We start from the raw sequence: 14525 nt of genomic DNA on the forward strand, positions 1-14525 counted from the left end.
CTTTTATTCTCTCTGGGCTTAAACGAGTTCAAAGCTTGAATCCTTTGGACCCTAGGCATATACATCACAAGCGCTTACGCTCCGCAAACCAGACACTAGTGATAGAGCCTCTTGATGCTATGCAAGTTTAATCCATAGAGTCGACTTAAGTGCCCTGTAAGTTACATGCAATACGTATGTCTAGGAGATTTTCTTTTCTTCACTAGAGGGATCCCTGCTTAGACGCAGAAAGCTTTTCTTTTTTCTGGTGTGACTTGGTTGCCGGTAGGCAGCTGAAATGATATGCTAGTCCTATAACTAGACTAGTAGCCATATACTAAAAGATTTTGGTATGTACTAGGATGATTTTCTCTATGACTCTACAGAATATTGTATATTTCTTTTCTATTTTTGACACTAGTATTGATTTTTTCTATACTAGACTTACAGGGTAGTCTTGCTGCTGGTGGCGGCTGACGATATCCGTAAGACCGCATTCCCGTGACATACAAATCGAATCACGCCGGACTCTATACTAGACAGAAGAACTCAACCCCGCTAGCTCGATATATCTAGTGGAGGATAAATATTGCAAGAAAGGCCTATGGTGAGTTTCCACTTCTCTATCTTTGTATGACAAGTCTGTGTGTACGGCACGTACCGTCTACCTTAAACCGAAAGGTTGAGAACTAGTCTGTGGCTGAAGTTAGTTTCAAGAATAGAACTTACTTAATGTGACTGAGCTAATACGAAAGCATGCGAAGGAGCTTTCCAGTAATCTTATGCTCAAGCCTCACGCATCAAGCCACAGTATATAAGTGACATTCCCCCCAAGACGACCAAGAGAAGTCATGAAGAATCTTCACATCCACATTTTAGAAGGCCTTCTATCTTGAAGTAACTTTCTGATGTCTCTTTCCAAGAACTCAAAGTTCGCTGACCGCATCATTTGACAGATTCGACTCCCATCCACCAGTGAAGCCCAAGACTAACGCCAATCAAATCGGAAAATGTGTCTAGTCAAAAGAACAAGACGTATTATTGGTGACACGGAGCGATCTCAACAAACAACATACTACTGTCCTCGCAGCCGCAACGGTCGTACCTGTAGTCTCACTCGCTATGAGGACGTCGAGAAACGATACCAAGAGTTGTCCTCGAAAGTGACAACCCCCAGCATTTCACGCCGTCGCCAGTCAACAAGCAAAACATCAAGAGATAGTATCTGGAAAGTCCTGAGTGGCCCATTTTTTAGAGAAAGGTCTGGAAAACCACATGACGATCAAACCCGTGGCATGCGAGACCAACAAGCTCCGGGCCGTTCTTCTCAAGTACAACCGCCATCGTCGACTCAACCTGACATCATATCAGACCCTTTACGACAAACAGAGAGAGCTGATCACCGAAGAATCGCGAGTTCGCCGTTGGTCATAGAAAGAACACCTCGAGACGTAATGGAACAAGTTCGGCCCGCAACAGCACCTGCCCATAGGCCGGCAAGAGTTCCAAGGCCAAGGACTCCAGTGGAAGAGCGTCCTCGGGTGAGACAGCATCCAGTTTCTGTACACCAAGCTGAGTTGGTACCAGAAGAGATCGAAATGACTGGTGCGCGGCAGCCGGAAAGCGATATTGATGATCATTTCTCGACCTTTGCTACTTTTCCTTCTTCCTCTTCCTCTTCGTCTGAGCCAATGACAGAGTTTGAAGATGATGAGACATACTACGAGCCCATCCAATCTCACACTCCAGAGGAAGAGAGCACGGTAGGTCACCGCCGAGACCGTGAGTACCTGTATGCTCGACTAGAAGCTCTCCATGCAAAACAGCGTGTCAACGATGCAATTCGTGAGCGAAGAGAACTCGAGGATCTGACCAATGGCATGCGTCATATTCTGATCAACAACCGAACCGGAATTGGTGCTGGTGGTGTGACACGACGTTCAACCAACCCAGCTAGACAAGGGAGACAAGTAGTAGCGTCACCTCCGGAAAGAGCAGGGGACATAACGGGCGACATGGGAGGGTTCCGTCGACACTCGAGTGTCATTGCGAGACGGAATTTCCCCCCTCGGTCATACGTTATACAAGAAGAAAACCGTCGGGTGAGGGAGGAAAGTGAGAGGGTTATTGAGAACGCGCGTGCTAGGCGCAATACTCAGGGCTCCCTAGACGGTGCGGACGCCTTTTTCCGCGAAAGACACGGTATAAACAACCGAAGGCAATCTTACTACCGATAACTATGATCTGGTCTGATGGCTCTCATGTGATGCGATGATATCGAGGTCATTGTGGTACAACGCATCAGATCAGATGTATTGAATTTTGTTTGTGTATTTCTTCGGCGTTCAATTGATTCGTGTTAGGACTGATACGACGCTTGCAGGACTGGGAGATTGATTGTTATTGATGATTGTTTGTATGGAATTGTTGATTGCGTTCTTTTGTACAAGCGATGTTTGTTTATGATAGATGATAGATAGAAAAAAGAAAAGATGAATCGAGTTGTTGAGCATTGCGTGATTGGTCAGCGAGATCAGGTGGAGTCATCTGTCCGCGAGGGGAACAGCAATTAGAGATTCTCCGCCAGACTGACTCTTGACCGCTGACAATAATCCTTATCGCTGTGGGTTCTCGATGATGTTTTTCACCGATTGTCTTTTTCGACTGTGGCGATATCTCTGTACGTATATATCACTACTTGCCGCCTTTTCTGACCTAATCGGAGTCATCTTCACTGCGTCCGGTCAACCCCTCATGGCATATGCTAACGACCACGGTAATTGCAGTCTAGAAACATAACTTATTTATCACCGCTTTTCCTCGATACTTTACCGGGGCTAGAACGGATCGAAAATCAAGCATCTCCCTTGCCACATCTTTTATCCAGCGGAGCGTTACTGGAGCCCATATTACGAATCCGGAGGACAATGAGAGGTTTATCCAGAATATCACTGTGCGCCTGTAGTCTCAGGTGTACTCACGATACTCTTGTATTGAGTATCTACGAATTTTGATCGTTCTAGAATATCCAATCACCGGCGCAGCAGCAGTAACTCTGATACACACAATGACCGTTCAGGTTGAGCATGAAGGAGATGGAAAGGAGCATACAGTTTCACCCTCCCAGCATGCGAATGCCCAATCGGGGGTCCCTCCGATAGATGAGCGAGATGCAGTGGTGTTTCAGATGTCGGCGACAGATGCCTTGAAAGCAGTTACCGCTCATTTGACGGAATTGGCGCGTGTTACCGGAGATGTTCCGGCGACGCCTTATGCGCAGCAGCAAGAACAGCAACAGCAACCTCAGAATTTGGACGATGCGAGTTTGGATATCATTGCAGAGAAACAAATGCCAGCCGTCAGTATCACAGAATTACACTGGGGAGACGTGAAGGATATCTCTGCAGAGTCGACGCCGGCAGGAGTAATCCAGCATAATGTGCTGGTGAAAAGGTTCTATTCAAAGAAAGCCCCACCTATCTCATTGGAGGACTATCTTCTTCGCCTTCACAAATACTGTCCCATGTCTACCGCTGTTTATCTTGCAGCGAGCCTTTACATCACCAGAATGGTGTTTACAGAAAAGGCTCTGTTTGTCACTCCCCGAAATGTCCATCGTTTAGTGCTTGCAGCTCTTCGAGTGGCAATGAAGGCACTGGAAGACTTAAGTTATCCCCATGCTCGCTTCGCCCGAGTCGGTGGTGTAGCAGAGCGCGAACTTACTCGACTCGAAATCACGTTTTGTTTCCTTACAGATTTTGATCTGCGTGTCGATGCGCACGCATTACTATGTCAGATTCATTTACTTCAGAGCACGCCAGTACCGACGGAGAATCATAACAACACACACAGTGTCGCCTCAAATACTGTCTCACCAGAGGTCGCCGAAGTTCCCTCATGATTTTGGATCATGTTTCAGTTTTTGCTATTCAACTACTGAGGATTTTACGTTATACCCGCATTTTTGGTCTGTCCGCTGGAACTTACTTTGAGATTGGTATCTGTGTCTTTGACTTTATCCAGGCTTTGCCCAAAAGCTATGGGAATGGACATAAGCTGAAAGGAAATTTTGAATATAAGCATATGCATGTACTATAGCGTCGCTTTGATCATCCCTGTATATTAGTTGTCATCATCTAGTAGCGAATTTTTATTTACCACGTTTTCTAGAGAACTGGATGACGATGTATAAGAGTTGACAAGCTGTCTTCTCTCGTTTCGATCGAGGGACAGAGGAGGAATTCAAGATTAATTACTCCGTATAAACATATGTATGGACATGGGAGTGCTCCAGCCAATTAGATATTGCGTAACATGTATGCACGTGATAGGGCTGCTTAGTCAGAATTTCGAAAATTGATTTCTTGGCAGGTACTCCATACTCTGTAATTCTTTATAGTATGGGGGACAACGCTAAGCCTCACCGTTGGCGGCTCAGCCACAAGCAGGCAGCAAATCCCGAATTTCCGACTAACAAATACGGCGATTAGCGCTCGCCGTAATGAATAATTATTGATTCATCTACCAGCTATCATTTGTATACAACTGGCAAACCTGATACTGCCTTTAATTTCCTTGTCTTTCTTTTTATGACTGTTTTGTCAGGTAATTTGGCGATCTGTTGACGTTTATAATCTCTTCTGCGCGGCAATCCATTTATCTGCACTTGATACCGTGTACCTTTCCATCGCAAGCGCAACGTTGACTCCCCCTTTACGACTAACCTCCTCCTTTTTGAAACGAAGGTGATATCAGAAAATGTCCTCATCCATATCGGGTGGTCAAGCAGATGGCTCTCCACCGCCGAATCCAAGCATGCAAGCAAAATCAATGAACGGGAAAGCCTCCGCGGCGGCGCCGCAAACTTCGACAGACAACGTCGAGCTCAAGAACATGACTGCGAATAATGGCAACGGTGCAGGAGAGACTGCCAGACTTCCGTTGCCCGTGGAATCGGATATTATGCAGTTGGCGCGATTAGGCGAAATTGGAGCTATGCAGAAATTGTTCGATACGAAGAAATTCAATGCCAAATATAAAGATGAAGAGGGTATCACGCCGTTACATGTGAGTCGCAGCTCCCGTTTACTTGTTCGTTCGGGTTCTAATTGTTTGTTTTTCTACAGTGGGCGGCGATCAATAATCAATATGCAATGTGTCGATTTCTTCTCGACTCCGGCGCAGACGTCAACGCCAAAGGAGGCGAATCCGTTGCGACACCGGCCATGTGGGCTGCGCAAAGATGTCACTACTATATCGTAGACTTGCTTCTACAACGAGGAGCCGATCCTCTTCTCACCGACGTTCAGGGATACAACATCTTGCACTTGGCCACCATTGATGGAAACGCCTATTTGGTGTTTCTTTTGCTACACCAAGGTATTCCCGTTGATATTCCGGATCCTCAGGGTCATACTGGTTTGATGTGGGCGGCATATAAAGGGTTACCGGTATGCGTGGACCTATTTCTACGATGGGGCGCGAATGTGAATGCGGTGGATGAAGGAGGTCTTGCGCCGTTGCACTGGGCCTTGGTGAAAGGGTCGTATATGTGTGTTCAAAAAGTACTCGAATATGGAGCGGACCGTTTCGCAAAGACGAGAGACGGGAAATCTCCGGCTACCGTGGCTAGTGAGATGAGATCACTTCGAGTCTGGCATCGAGCTTTGAACGATTATGGATACGATAAGGATGGAAACTTGAAAACGCTTCCAATGGGCATGACCATGTTTGTGCACAATAAGAGCGTACTCACAAAGTACTTTTTTCTGTGGCCGTTCCTCACGTTGTTCATTGCAATTTGGATCCTGAGCAATTTCGCTATATATATTGGAATACCAGTTGCAGCTGTGTTTATTTTCGGTATGCACTACGTGACTCAACAAGTTGCTAACAATGGTCCTGGGGAATTCCGCGTGCTGCAGAAAACGGTAAGCTTTCTGTTCGTATCGTCTTGTTCTTTTTCGGTGGCTAATTATGGCATAGCCGTATCTCGCTGGTGTCTTTGCTGCAAGTCTTTTCTGGGTTAACGTTACATATATTTTCCGAGTGCTACCTGGTAAGTCCCCTTGACAATCTAAAATAGAAGGGCAAGAACTCATACACAGCAGTAACATGGTCCACACACCCTGTTTTAAACGTTTTATTTTCTGTATTTGCCATCACTACGACCTATTTCTACATATTCTCCATGGCCGAAGATCCTGGCTATGTCCCTAAGCTGAGTAGCAGAAACCAGCAAAGGGAAACCATGCGCGAGCTTGTCGATAACTGGAAGTTCAATGAAGAACATTTCTGCATTCACTGCATGGTTCGCAAGCCCCTACGAAGCAAGCACTGCCGTCGATGTTCGCGGTGTGTCGCCAAACATGACCAGTAAGTGCTATGAATTTGGCGTTTCATACGGAAGACTAAGTTGCTATAGTCATTGTCCGTGGATTTACAATTGTGTGGGTGCCAACAACTTACGACATTTTGTCATCTACATATTGTCTTTGGAGATTGCTATTGTACTTTTTGTTCAACTAGTGATTCGCTGTAAGTCTTGCAAAGGCTATCCAGTTACCCAGACCATTGCTAACGTTGATTTTAGACATCGAATTGCTCCCCGCGCCTAAGAAACTCTCTTGTAATATCATCAACGACAACCTTTGCACGATAGTATCAAAGGATACTTTTACTCTCTTTCTCACCTTTTGGGCTGCCCTGCAATTGGTCTGGGTTACAATGCTTTGCTGCGTCCAATTAGTGCAAATCTCCCGAAACCAAACCACATACGAAAACATGCGAGGCTCATCAATGACAGCCGGCGGAGCTTCTCAAGCCATCACCTCAGCTCTTGTCGCCGGAACTCCCAACCCAGCAGCCGCAGGACTCACCCGTGCCGGTCACGGCCCAACACCCGGTGGTGCTCCTGCCGGTGGTCATGGCCATCAGCACCACCAACGTAAAGGCGGGTTCATAGCACAATGGATGGGCTTACTAGGACTTGACACCTTCTTCGCCACGGCCCAGGGCCGATCAACCCGTCAAAAGAACCCCTTCTCGCGCGGTATTGTGACCAACTGTCGCGATTTCTGGTTTGATTCTGCACCTATATTCCGCGCGCGGGAACCTGGGTCTGGAATGCTCGACGGCGCGGTTGTGGATTACTATAAGATGTATGAGCCGCCATTGAGAGTGGCGTCTGGTGGTGGTCGAAGTGGGAATTATGTCAGTGTTGCTGGTGATGAGCCTGAAAGTGCTGTCTAATAAACAGCTATGCTTGCATGATACGACCTGACATGTTTCCCTCCAATCTCATGCCTGTTATACCTTCTTCTGTCTTGCGCCAGATCATGGATTATTTCTGAACATTTCTCGTCACGGGTGACTCGACTTTATTTTTTTGCTCATGTTCTGGTATTTGTATTTTGTATAGATGAACATAATACGATTAATACATCAGTGGGCAAGCTTTTACATATACATGACAATACATGCTGAATCTATAGCACGGATCGTTCGAAAACGCTACATGTACAATTTCTTTTCCGCACGAGCGGTAATCGCGTTGTATTCCAACTACCTACTACTCAATATCAATCCTTTTACGGCGTTTACTATATACAGTACACTAAGTGGGTAGTGATTTCTACTGGGTGCCTAGGTAGTTAATAGGTGAAAGATTTGTGCGCCTACAGCCACCGGGCGGTGCCGCTTTAGCAGCCCCCCACGTTATCGTTCACCCTGCGATCCCGGAGCGCTCACTGTGAGGTCACTGATCCACCATCAATGTAATCCGATATCCCCACTAGAAAGACTTCCCCCTAAGAACGCGATATGCCTATTTCCCATCCTCTCGTTATTCTAACTTCTCGATTCAGAATAAGAGGACCGCTTGGCTGGAAGAATCTGCAAAGCTGTAATTTTTATGTTGATGAAAAATTTCCCTAGGTACCTGGCTAGACGATTCCTCCTAAGATTAAGGTGGTAATCTGCGAAGGAGAGGTCGTGCCCTATCAAGAGCTAATCAAAATCATGCTTTCCACTCTGATAATCCTGTCATGGGATGAAGGCCTTAACTTATGGGGAAAGCGGTCTAGAATGATAGAATTGCGAGATCATATCAACTTGTCTGTAGCTTAGACCTTCCCTTCCTCTTTTCCTCTCTCTTCCCAAGCTTAGGATTTTCATTAGTAAGGACCTAATAAGATTCAGTTCGAAGTCTTTTAGTGTTCTAACATCTGACAGACTATTAGTACTAACGCTTTTAACTAAATCATCAACCTATCTATATTATATATAATTTAAATCCCGAAATTTGCATCTTGAGATCCCTGATCTCGCGGTAATGCTCATCTTATTCATCGCTAGTCGGCTATGCGCCATGCATGAACCCAGGCTATGAGGCACTCTGTCAAGAGTTGGAGAAAAGGCTAATCTTTAAGTCTTTTTTACCATGCACTCTCTCTTGTGTCTTATTGCAATTCACGTCTCATACGTCGTATCATATGAACCATCTCTGCGATGCCATCATCTGAGAATGGCCGACGAAGGTCGAGGCTGCCGAGCACTACTGGCACATATATCCCCTGAATTGGGGTGAGATGAAAATACACAAACTCTTCATGCTTCGAGCCCTCTACAAACTCGACCGGCACACCTTTTCCCACGAAGGTATATCCCTGTAGCCAAAGGGTTACTTTAAAAAGTGCCTCGCGGGTTCTATGGATGTGTAGCGACTCACAGTTGGGATTTTCGCTAGAGAGCTGCTTATCCAATTGACGCATAAGTGCTCTCGGGTTCAATTTGATGTTGAACCACCCCCATGGTCCAGTGCGTTAGGGTACTTGATATCTAAATTTCCTCCCATGATCAAGCCCCTTAGGCATTGCTGTGTGCAATACTGCCGAGATTTGCACTTGGTGCGTGAGCCCCCTGGCATTTTCGCAGGTGGTGAGGATGAGAAAGGTGACGAGCGAAGAACGCGAGGCTGCTATGGCTGTCAACTGGGCGTATCGTCTGGATTAAAGTCGTCCCCGGTATCATCGTCGCTAGGCGATCTCTGATGCTGCGAAGGATTGCAAGAAGCAACCACAGCGGGCTTTGACCTGGTTTAACCGGAGATATACGGAGGTATCCGTTCTGACTCCGCGGCGATTTGAAGGCGGAAGATGGTATATCCTTCTCCGAGATTTCACCTAGAAGGTCACCGTAGATCATAGACCACGTCTCTAGACTCTCTTTTGCGTGGTGTTTCCAAGCAGCATCCTGTATCAGCGCTCGTAAAGCCCGGAGAGTGAAAGCTAATATCTGGCCCACTGAAGTAAGATGCAACCGGTTATCATCATGTAGATTAATCATTTCATCCTGTTATGGCCCAACATCCTCTTCTGGCACTGACAGGTTACTTAGTAGTATACAGTAGAAGGGTCATCATGAGGTACACGGAGAAATATAAACGCTTCACCAGTACACACGTAACCAAATTCCAGGCCTCCCTTAATCATATAAGAATATGTCTGAGTAATGACTGCTGCTATAACACAACGACAAATGTTTTCTAGGGATTCCTCCTCTTGTACACGGAGTACCTCGTCGACATCCATGTCCTGTAGACCAGCATTAATATGGGCGAGGGAGACCTTATGAGGTGCCTTATATTCGATAATAAAGACAGGCTCCTTTCGCTCTAGACCCTTATTATAGACGCAAAATTGGTCTGCTTTAGGCCTGGAACTCCTTGGCTGTGTAGCCTGACTCCTCTCTGGCGGCGGAGCCGAGTGTTCAACTCTGCTCGTTTTTGCAGCCAAGCGCCTAGAGCGACGTGGCTGGTTCTGTGTTAAGCTCAGAGAGCTCAAATCCTCCACGATTCTTGGCTCGTCCGTCAAGTCATTAGCATGGGTTTCAAAGGTCACATCTTCATGCAGGTGGAAGGTTTGTCGAAGTGGTGTATTTGCATATAGCACCTTGACAACTGACGCGACACGAGATTCAACTGTATGTCGTTCAAAATAGCCTAGGTCCAGTTCTGAGCTCAGCATCCTGTCTCGGATCTCCTTTCCATAGTCTTTCAATGTCGAAAGTGAGGCGAAATAGCGTTCGGTGACAAACTTGCTGTCTATGGTATCACCCCATACTTCCATCTGTCCTTACAGAAAACCTGTCCACTCCTCAGTCCTTTTTAGGCGGATTTTGCGCTCTGTGTTCGCCAGGTCACCTTTTGTTGAAGAATTCTTATCCTTGTGGACTTCTAGGCCACAAATTAATTCTTCATGACAAGCATTGGGAGAATACGAACAGATTAATTTCAATTTGATGGCAAAATATATGGTGTTGATCGAATTACGCTCTCGAGAAGATACCGAGGTGGTGCGGGCTCGAAAGAGGCGCATTACGATAATCAACGATTACTCAATGACCACCAGTCGAAAAAGCTTATACAATGGATAGAAATGCTGTGCGAGAAAGGCCTGCCACCTACGCCTTATATGACTGCAAATTTCACGCATGAGATAACTGGTAAAAAGCTTGGAAAAACTGGGCTTCTCGCTGGTTAAAGAAGCATCCAAATGCGTTAATTTCTCATTATTCTACAGGCACTGACCGAGACCGAAAAAGGGCGAATTGCGCATGGAGTTATGCTCTTTATTTTGAATTTATACTTATAAATCACAAGATTGAGCAATATAATCTTCGGCCAAGTCAAATTTACAATATGGATGAGAAGGGCTTCGCGATTGGGATTATGACAAGCCAAAAAAGAGTCTTTTCTCGGCGCTTATATAAGAAGAAATTCAAGAAGTTTCTTCAAGATGGGAATAGGGAGTTGATTGCTACAATTGCTGTATTCGCGCGAATGGAACCGTTAACCCGCGGCTTTGATCTATATGGCCAAATCCAGTAATTTAGAGGATTCCCAGTTTCAAGATCTTATTACACAAAGAAGCCACTTTGCAGCTTCCGAAACAGGATGGACAAATAGCGAGATTGATTGTCATTGGCTGCAGGAAGTTCTTGATAAAGAAACAAGGTCTCAAGCAAGCCAGAGATAGCGTCTATTGATTCTTGATGGTCACAATTCCCACGTCAATATGAACTTTCTTGAATATTCTGATAGAAATAGAATTTTATTGGCAATATTTCCTTAAACTCCCAAATTCAGCACATGTACTTTGTGATAGCTGGATAGCCTAGGTTGGAACGCGGAGCCGCGCAGGCGCCGAATCGTGCTTGGATAGGGCTATGAGCCCTAGCAGTGCCGTATTAGGAAATCATCTCATCTGTGCTAAAGGTGGCTAGGAGCTCGCACAAGGTATAAAGAGAGCTCTTGGAGCCGCTGGAACGAGCTTCTTTTTCCTTTTTCTCTTTATGCCCAATATTATCGTCGATAGGCACCCTTAGCTAGATATCAATGCAAAGGACTGGTGTCATCATATACTTCTCGATGCTCAAAACGCTATGAGCTGCCTCTAATTGAGACGCCCTGTCGCTGGCCAAGTCCTTGCGCTCCTACTTATAGAGCAGCATGTACTAACGGTATAGTGGGATCTAGGCCACTCAGGGGTTGAAAGGAAACGAACAGGCGGACCAAACGTGCAGCTGACTCTAGCTTATGTTATGCTGGCTTGCACTGAAGCTAGGCATGCTGCAGCGGCTGAATAGGCTCGTGTCAACGCTCTACAAGGAAAGGGAGCGCTCCTGGAAAGAGCTCGGCGCGTGCTAGTACTAGGGAGGCCGTACAGGCCAGAGTGCAACTGCTGCTGTAGGCAGAGAAGAGTCCCAAGGCCAGGCTTTTGAGAGAGCCTCGAGCCACCAAGGGCTTACTAAAATCCATATAACTGGAATCTTGGTGAAGTCCAAATCACTTTCACCTTTCCCGCTTTTCATTTCATAATTCATAATGCTTAAGCAACTGACTATTACGACCAAAGATGAGGGATTAGAACCAATGTTATTCTTACACATTTTAGAAGTCACGTTTCACAGTGTTGCTCCAAATCCATCACATACAATAACCCTTGACGTGGGTACAGATGGTAAATTAATTACTAACAATACTGAAAGAAACTGACAACATAATATCAATTGAGTGGAGTACCATAGTCTGATTGTAGTTTACGGTCTAAATCCCCTGGTGAAAAGCCAGTCACATAGGACACAATCCGACTCTAATCAAATTGCTAGATTGCCTGGCAGTGGTGAGGTGGTGTAACATTTCTCTCAAGTTGATCAGCATACTCAGTGATCACGAGTGGCCACTCATGGCCACTCCGCGATCGCTCACTGCGCGTAAAGCGGCAAGCCGCTCGGCACACCAATCCTTTTTCCTAGATATGAATGGAAAAAAAGAAAAAAAAAGCGTAATCAGAGAATTTCAATCCAAGCTGTCATGCAATTCATACCGTTTATCGGATGCGTACTCCGTGAAATATTGGACAAAGGGTGGAGCAGATCCACTTGTATTGTTATCTGATTATCTGATAAAAAATTCATCTTTCGAAGAGGGTAGGTCCAGTCGATGTGGAGTCGTCGACTATGTAGTGACTTCCGTATATAGCTAGCTGCCTGTATGGTGGTCTGAGATTGAGAACTCTCAACGTCCTGATATGTTCGAGCACTCTTTTTCACTTGATAGAAACGGTGCATCCTGTTGATGTGTTGATCTATGTCTCAAGATTACAAGGCTTTAAGCTCCTGGATCATACGACATGAAAGGAAAAGTGTCTATATATGGAGTACCAGCGCTATAACGTAGAACGAACACCATTCTTCTCGCGGATATTACCCCTTAGCGTGTTGAGGTATTCGCCAAATATCGATTCCACCATCTCCCCACTTCGCGTAGCTAACACGGACAGCAAACTATCGCTAAGACCATGAGTGCTTTCATTACAACCTTGGAGCCAAATGTTAGTGTCCAAGCTGACTTTGTCACGGTCTAGTACCAAGCTGTAATCGCGGTTCACTTTCCAACCGTTTGATTCCGCGTGTGACGGTTTCAGATCCTCTAATGGAGCGCATAGCTTCTCGTGGGTATTTCGTGTATACCCCGTTGCGATGATCAGTGCGTCTAGATGCAAGACTTTTTTCTCTGCAGTGTTGTGGTCCTGCTTCTGAACCGGGCGAATATGAACTGCGAGCCGGCCATCCGCAGCTTCCTGGTCAACTTGGATAATCTCTCTTTGCGGAAGAATGATTCGCCGCCAGTCATCTGGATTTCTGCTCTTGACCTTTTGCATATACATGTCGTGATATATCTGTCCAATGAGCTCCTCTCGAACTACGCCGTAGTTCGTCGCCCTGTCAGAGGCGATTGACTTTTGACGCTCTTCGTCCGAAGTAGCGTAAAACCCATCAATTCTTTCCGGATTGAAGATTTCATTCACACTGCAAGATTGAATGATGTTAGCAAGCGCTTTCTCGGAAAGTATGCACCTGGATGTTCGAGCGCGCTTACAATGGCGAATCGTCACTCGGCCGCAGGGCGTAATCTCTCATAATCAGGGTGGTCTTCGCATTGGAATACCGTCGATAGAGGTCATGGAAGATCTCGGCTGCGCTCTGCCCACTTCCTAATATTCCTATGTGATACGGCTTAGAAGTATCTCTCAATAGTTCGGGAATGCTTGTGCAGTAGCTGGACGAGTGCAAAATCCGTGGATCTCGCGGGATGCCTTGGGGGATCTTGGGTTTCCCACCAACAGCAATGATAACGTTTTTGGCATGCCGTGATAATATCTGACCGGAATTGACATCTTTTGACTTGACAACGAAGGATTCGACTTTCCCAGATGAACCCGTTTCAGAGGGGCCAACTTCCAACACCTCCTGACCGTACGCTACAACATTCACGAAACGTCGGGCACACCAGTGCATATAATCCCCAAACTCCAACCGTGACGGTAAAAAGGTTCCCAGATTCGTGAAATCCACAAGTCTTCCCTGGTTCTTCAAGTAGTTCAAGAATGTAAACTCGCTCCGCGGGTCACGTATTGTGGCCAGATCTTTGATGAATGATATTTGCATCTTTGATCCAGGGACCATCATACCGGCATGCCATGCAAATTGCTGTTGCTTCTCAAGAAAGCATATTTTGGGCGGTGTGTAGTGTTTTCTATTATCTGCTTTGTCCAGAGCATCGTGTAATGCAATAGCAATTGCTAGAGAGGCCGGTCCAAAACCCACGCAAACCAGGTCGTAAAGTTCCCCACTATGACCGGCTTTTGAGGATGAAATTGGCATTTTGCTTTTGTTGTCTTTTGCCAACCAATTGGAAAGCAGTTCAGCCAGTTCAAGTGAGATTCCAATATGTTATGGTACTACGTACCTGCGTCCCAGCTAATCTCAATATAGTGCACTGCACCAAGGGGAAACTTTCAATTGGCAAGGACTTACATGTTTCAAAATGTCAACGTATGACACTTAAATCAAAGAAAAGACAAAAACCCACCCACTATGATCTCGTGATATTCCGTACCCTACCGTTTAGATTGCAAACCCGGAGATTCAAGACACACACTCTTGAGGTTTCGAAGTACCTGAGTAAGTAACTTTCTAACGAA

The 14525-nt window shown here is 45.9% G+C and overlaps 4 protein-coding genes across 4 annotated transcripts, besides 4 other annotated features; 2 read left to right on the forward strand and 2 right to left on the reverse strand.

The window, feature by feature from the left end:
• Positions 1-989: 989 nt before the first annotated feature.
• Positions 990-3880, forward strand: TSTA_090240 (cyclin-dependent protein kinase complex component, putative; the record flags this gene model as incomplete). Its single annotated transcript, XM_002478703.1, has 4 exons — positions 990-2181; positions 2467-2528; positions 2771-2932; positions 3059-3880. The coding sequence occupies 4 exons, from the start codon at positions 990-992 to the stop codon at positions 3878-3880; spliced, it is 2238 nt and encodes a 745-aa protein (XP_002478748.1).
• Positions 3881-4737: 857 nt separating this feature from the next.
• Positions 4738-7230, forward strand: TSTA_090250 (palmitoyltransferase SidR; the record flags this gene model as incomplete). The annotated part of the gene is made up of 6 exons (XM_002478704.1): positions 4738-5046; positions 5106-5909; positions 5965-6037; positions 6090-6354; positions 6404-6516; positions 6572-7230. 6 exons carry the CDS (start codon positions 4738-4740, stop codon positions 7228-7230), a joined length of 2223 nt encoding a protein of 740 aa, XP_002478749.1.
• A 1022-nt stretch (positions 7231-8252) lies between these two features.
• Positions 8253-8273: a sequence feature (AT_rich).
• A 571-nt stretch (positions 8274-8844) lies between these two features.
• Positions 8845-10106, reverse strand: TSTA_090260 (uncharacterized protein; the record flags this gene model as incomplete). Its single annotated transcript, XM_002478705.1, has 2 exons — positions 8845-9330; positions 9384-10106. 2 exons carry the CDS (start codon positions 10104-10106, stop codon positions 8845-8847), a joined length of 1209 nt encoding a protein of 402 aa, XP_002478750.1.
• Positions 10107-10283: 177 nt separating this feature from the next.
• Positions 10284-10445: a mobile genetic element.
• Positions 10446-10495: 50 nt separating this feature from the next.
• Positions 10496-10816: a mobile genetic element.
• Positions 10817-10913: 97 nt separating this feature from the next.
• Positions 10914-11108: a mobile genetic element.
• A 1599-nt stretch (positions 11109-12707) lies between these two features.
• TSTA_090270 (L-ornithine N5-oxygenase SidA) lies at positions 12708-14205 on the reverse strand (the record flags this gene model as incomplete). Its single annotated transcript, XM_002478706.1, has 2 exons — positions 12708-13350; positions 13421-14205. The coding sequence occupies 2 exons, from the start codon at positions 14203-14205 to the stop codon at positions 12708-12710; spliced, it is 1428 nt and encodes a 475-aa protein (XP_002478751.1).
• Positions 14206-14525: the final 320 nt, after the last annotated feature.

This window comes from Talaromyces stipitatus, genomic scaffold, assembly GCF_000003125.1.
Source record: "Talaromyces stipitatus ATCC 10500 scf_1105507295527 genomic scaffold, whole genome shotgun sequence".
In the NCBI taxonomy this organism is placed as follows: Eukaryota; Fungi; Ascomycota; class Eurotiomycetes; order Eurotiales; family Trichocomaceae; genus Talaromyces; species Talaromyces stipitatus.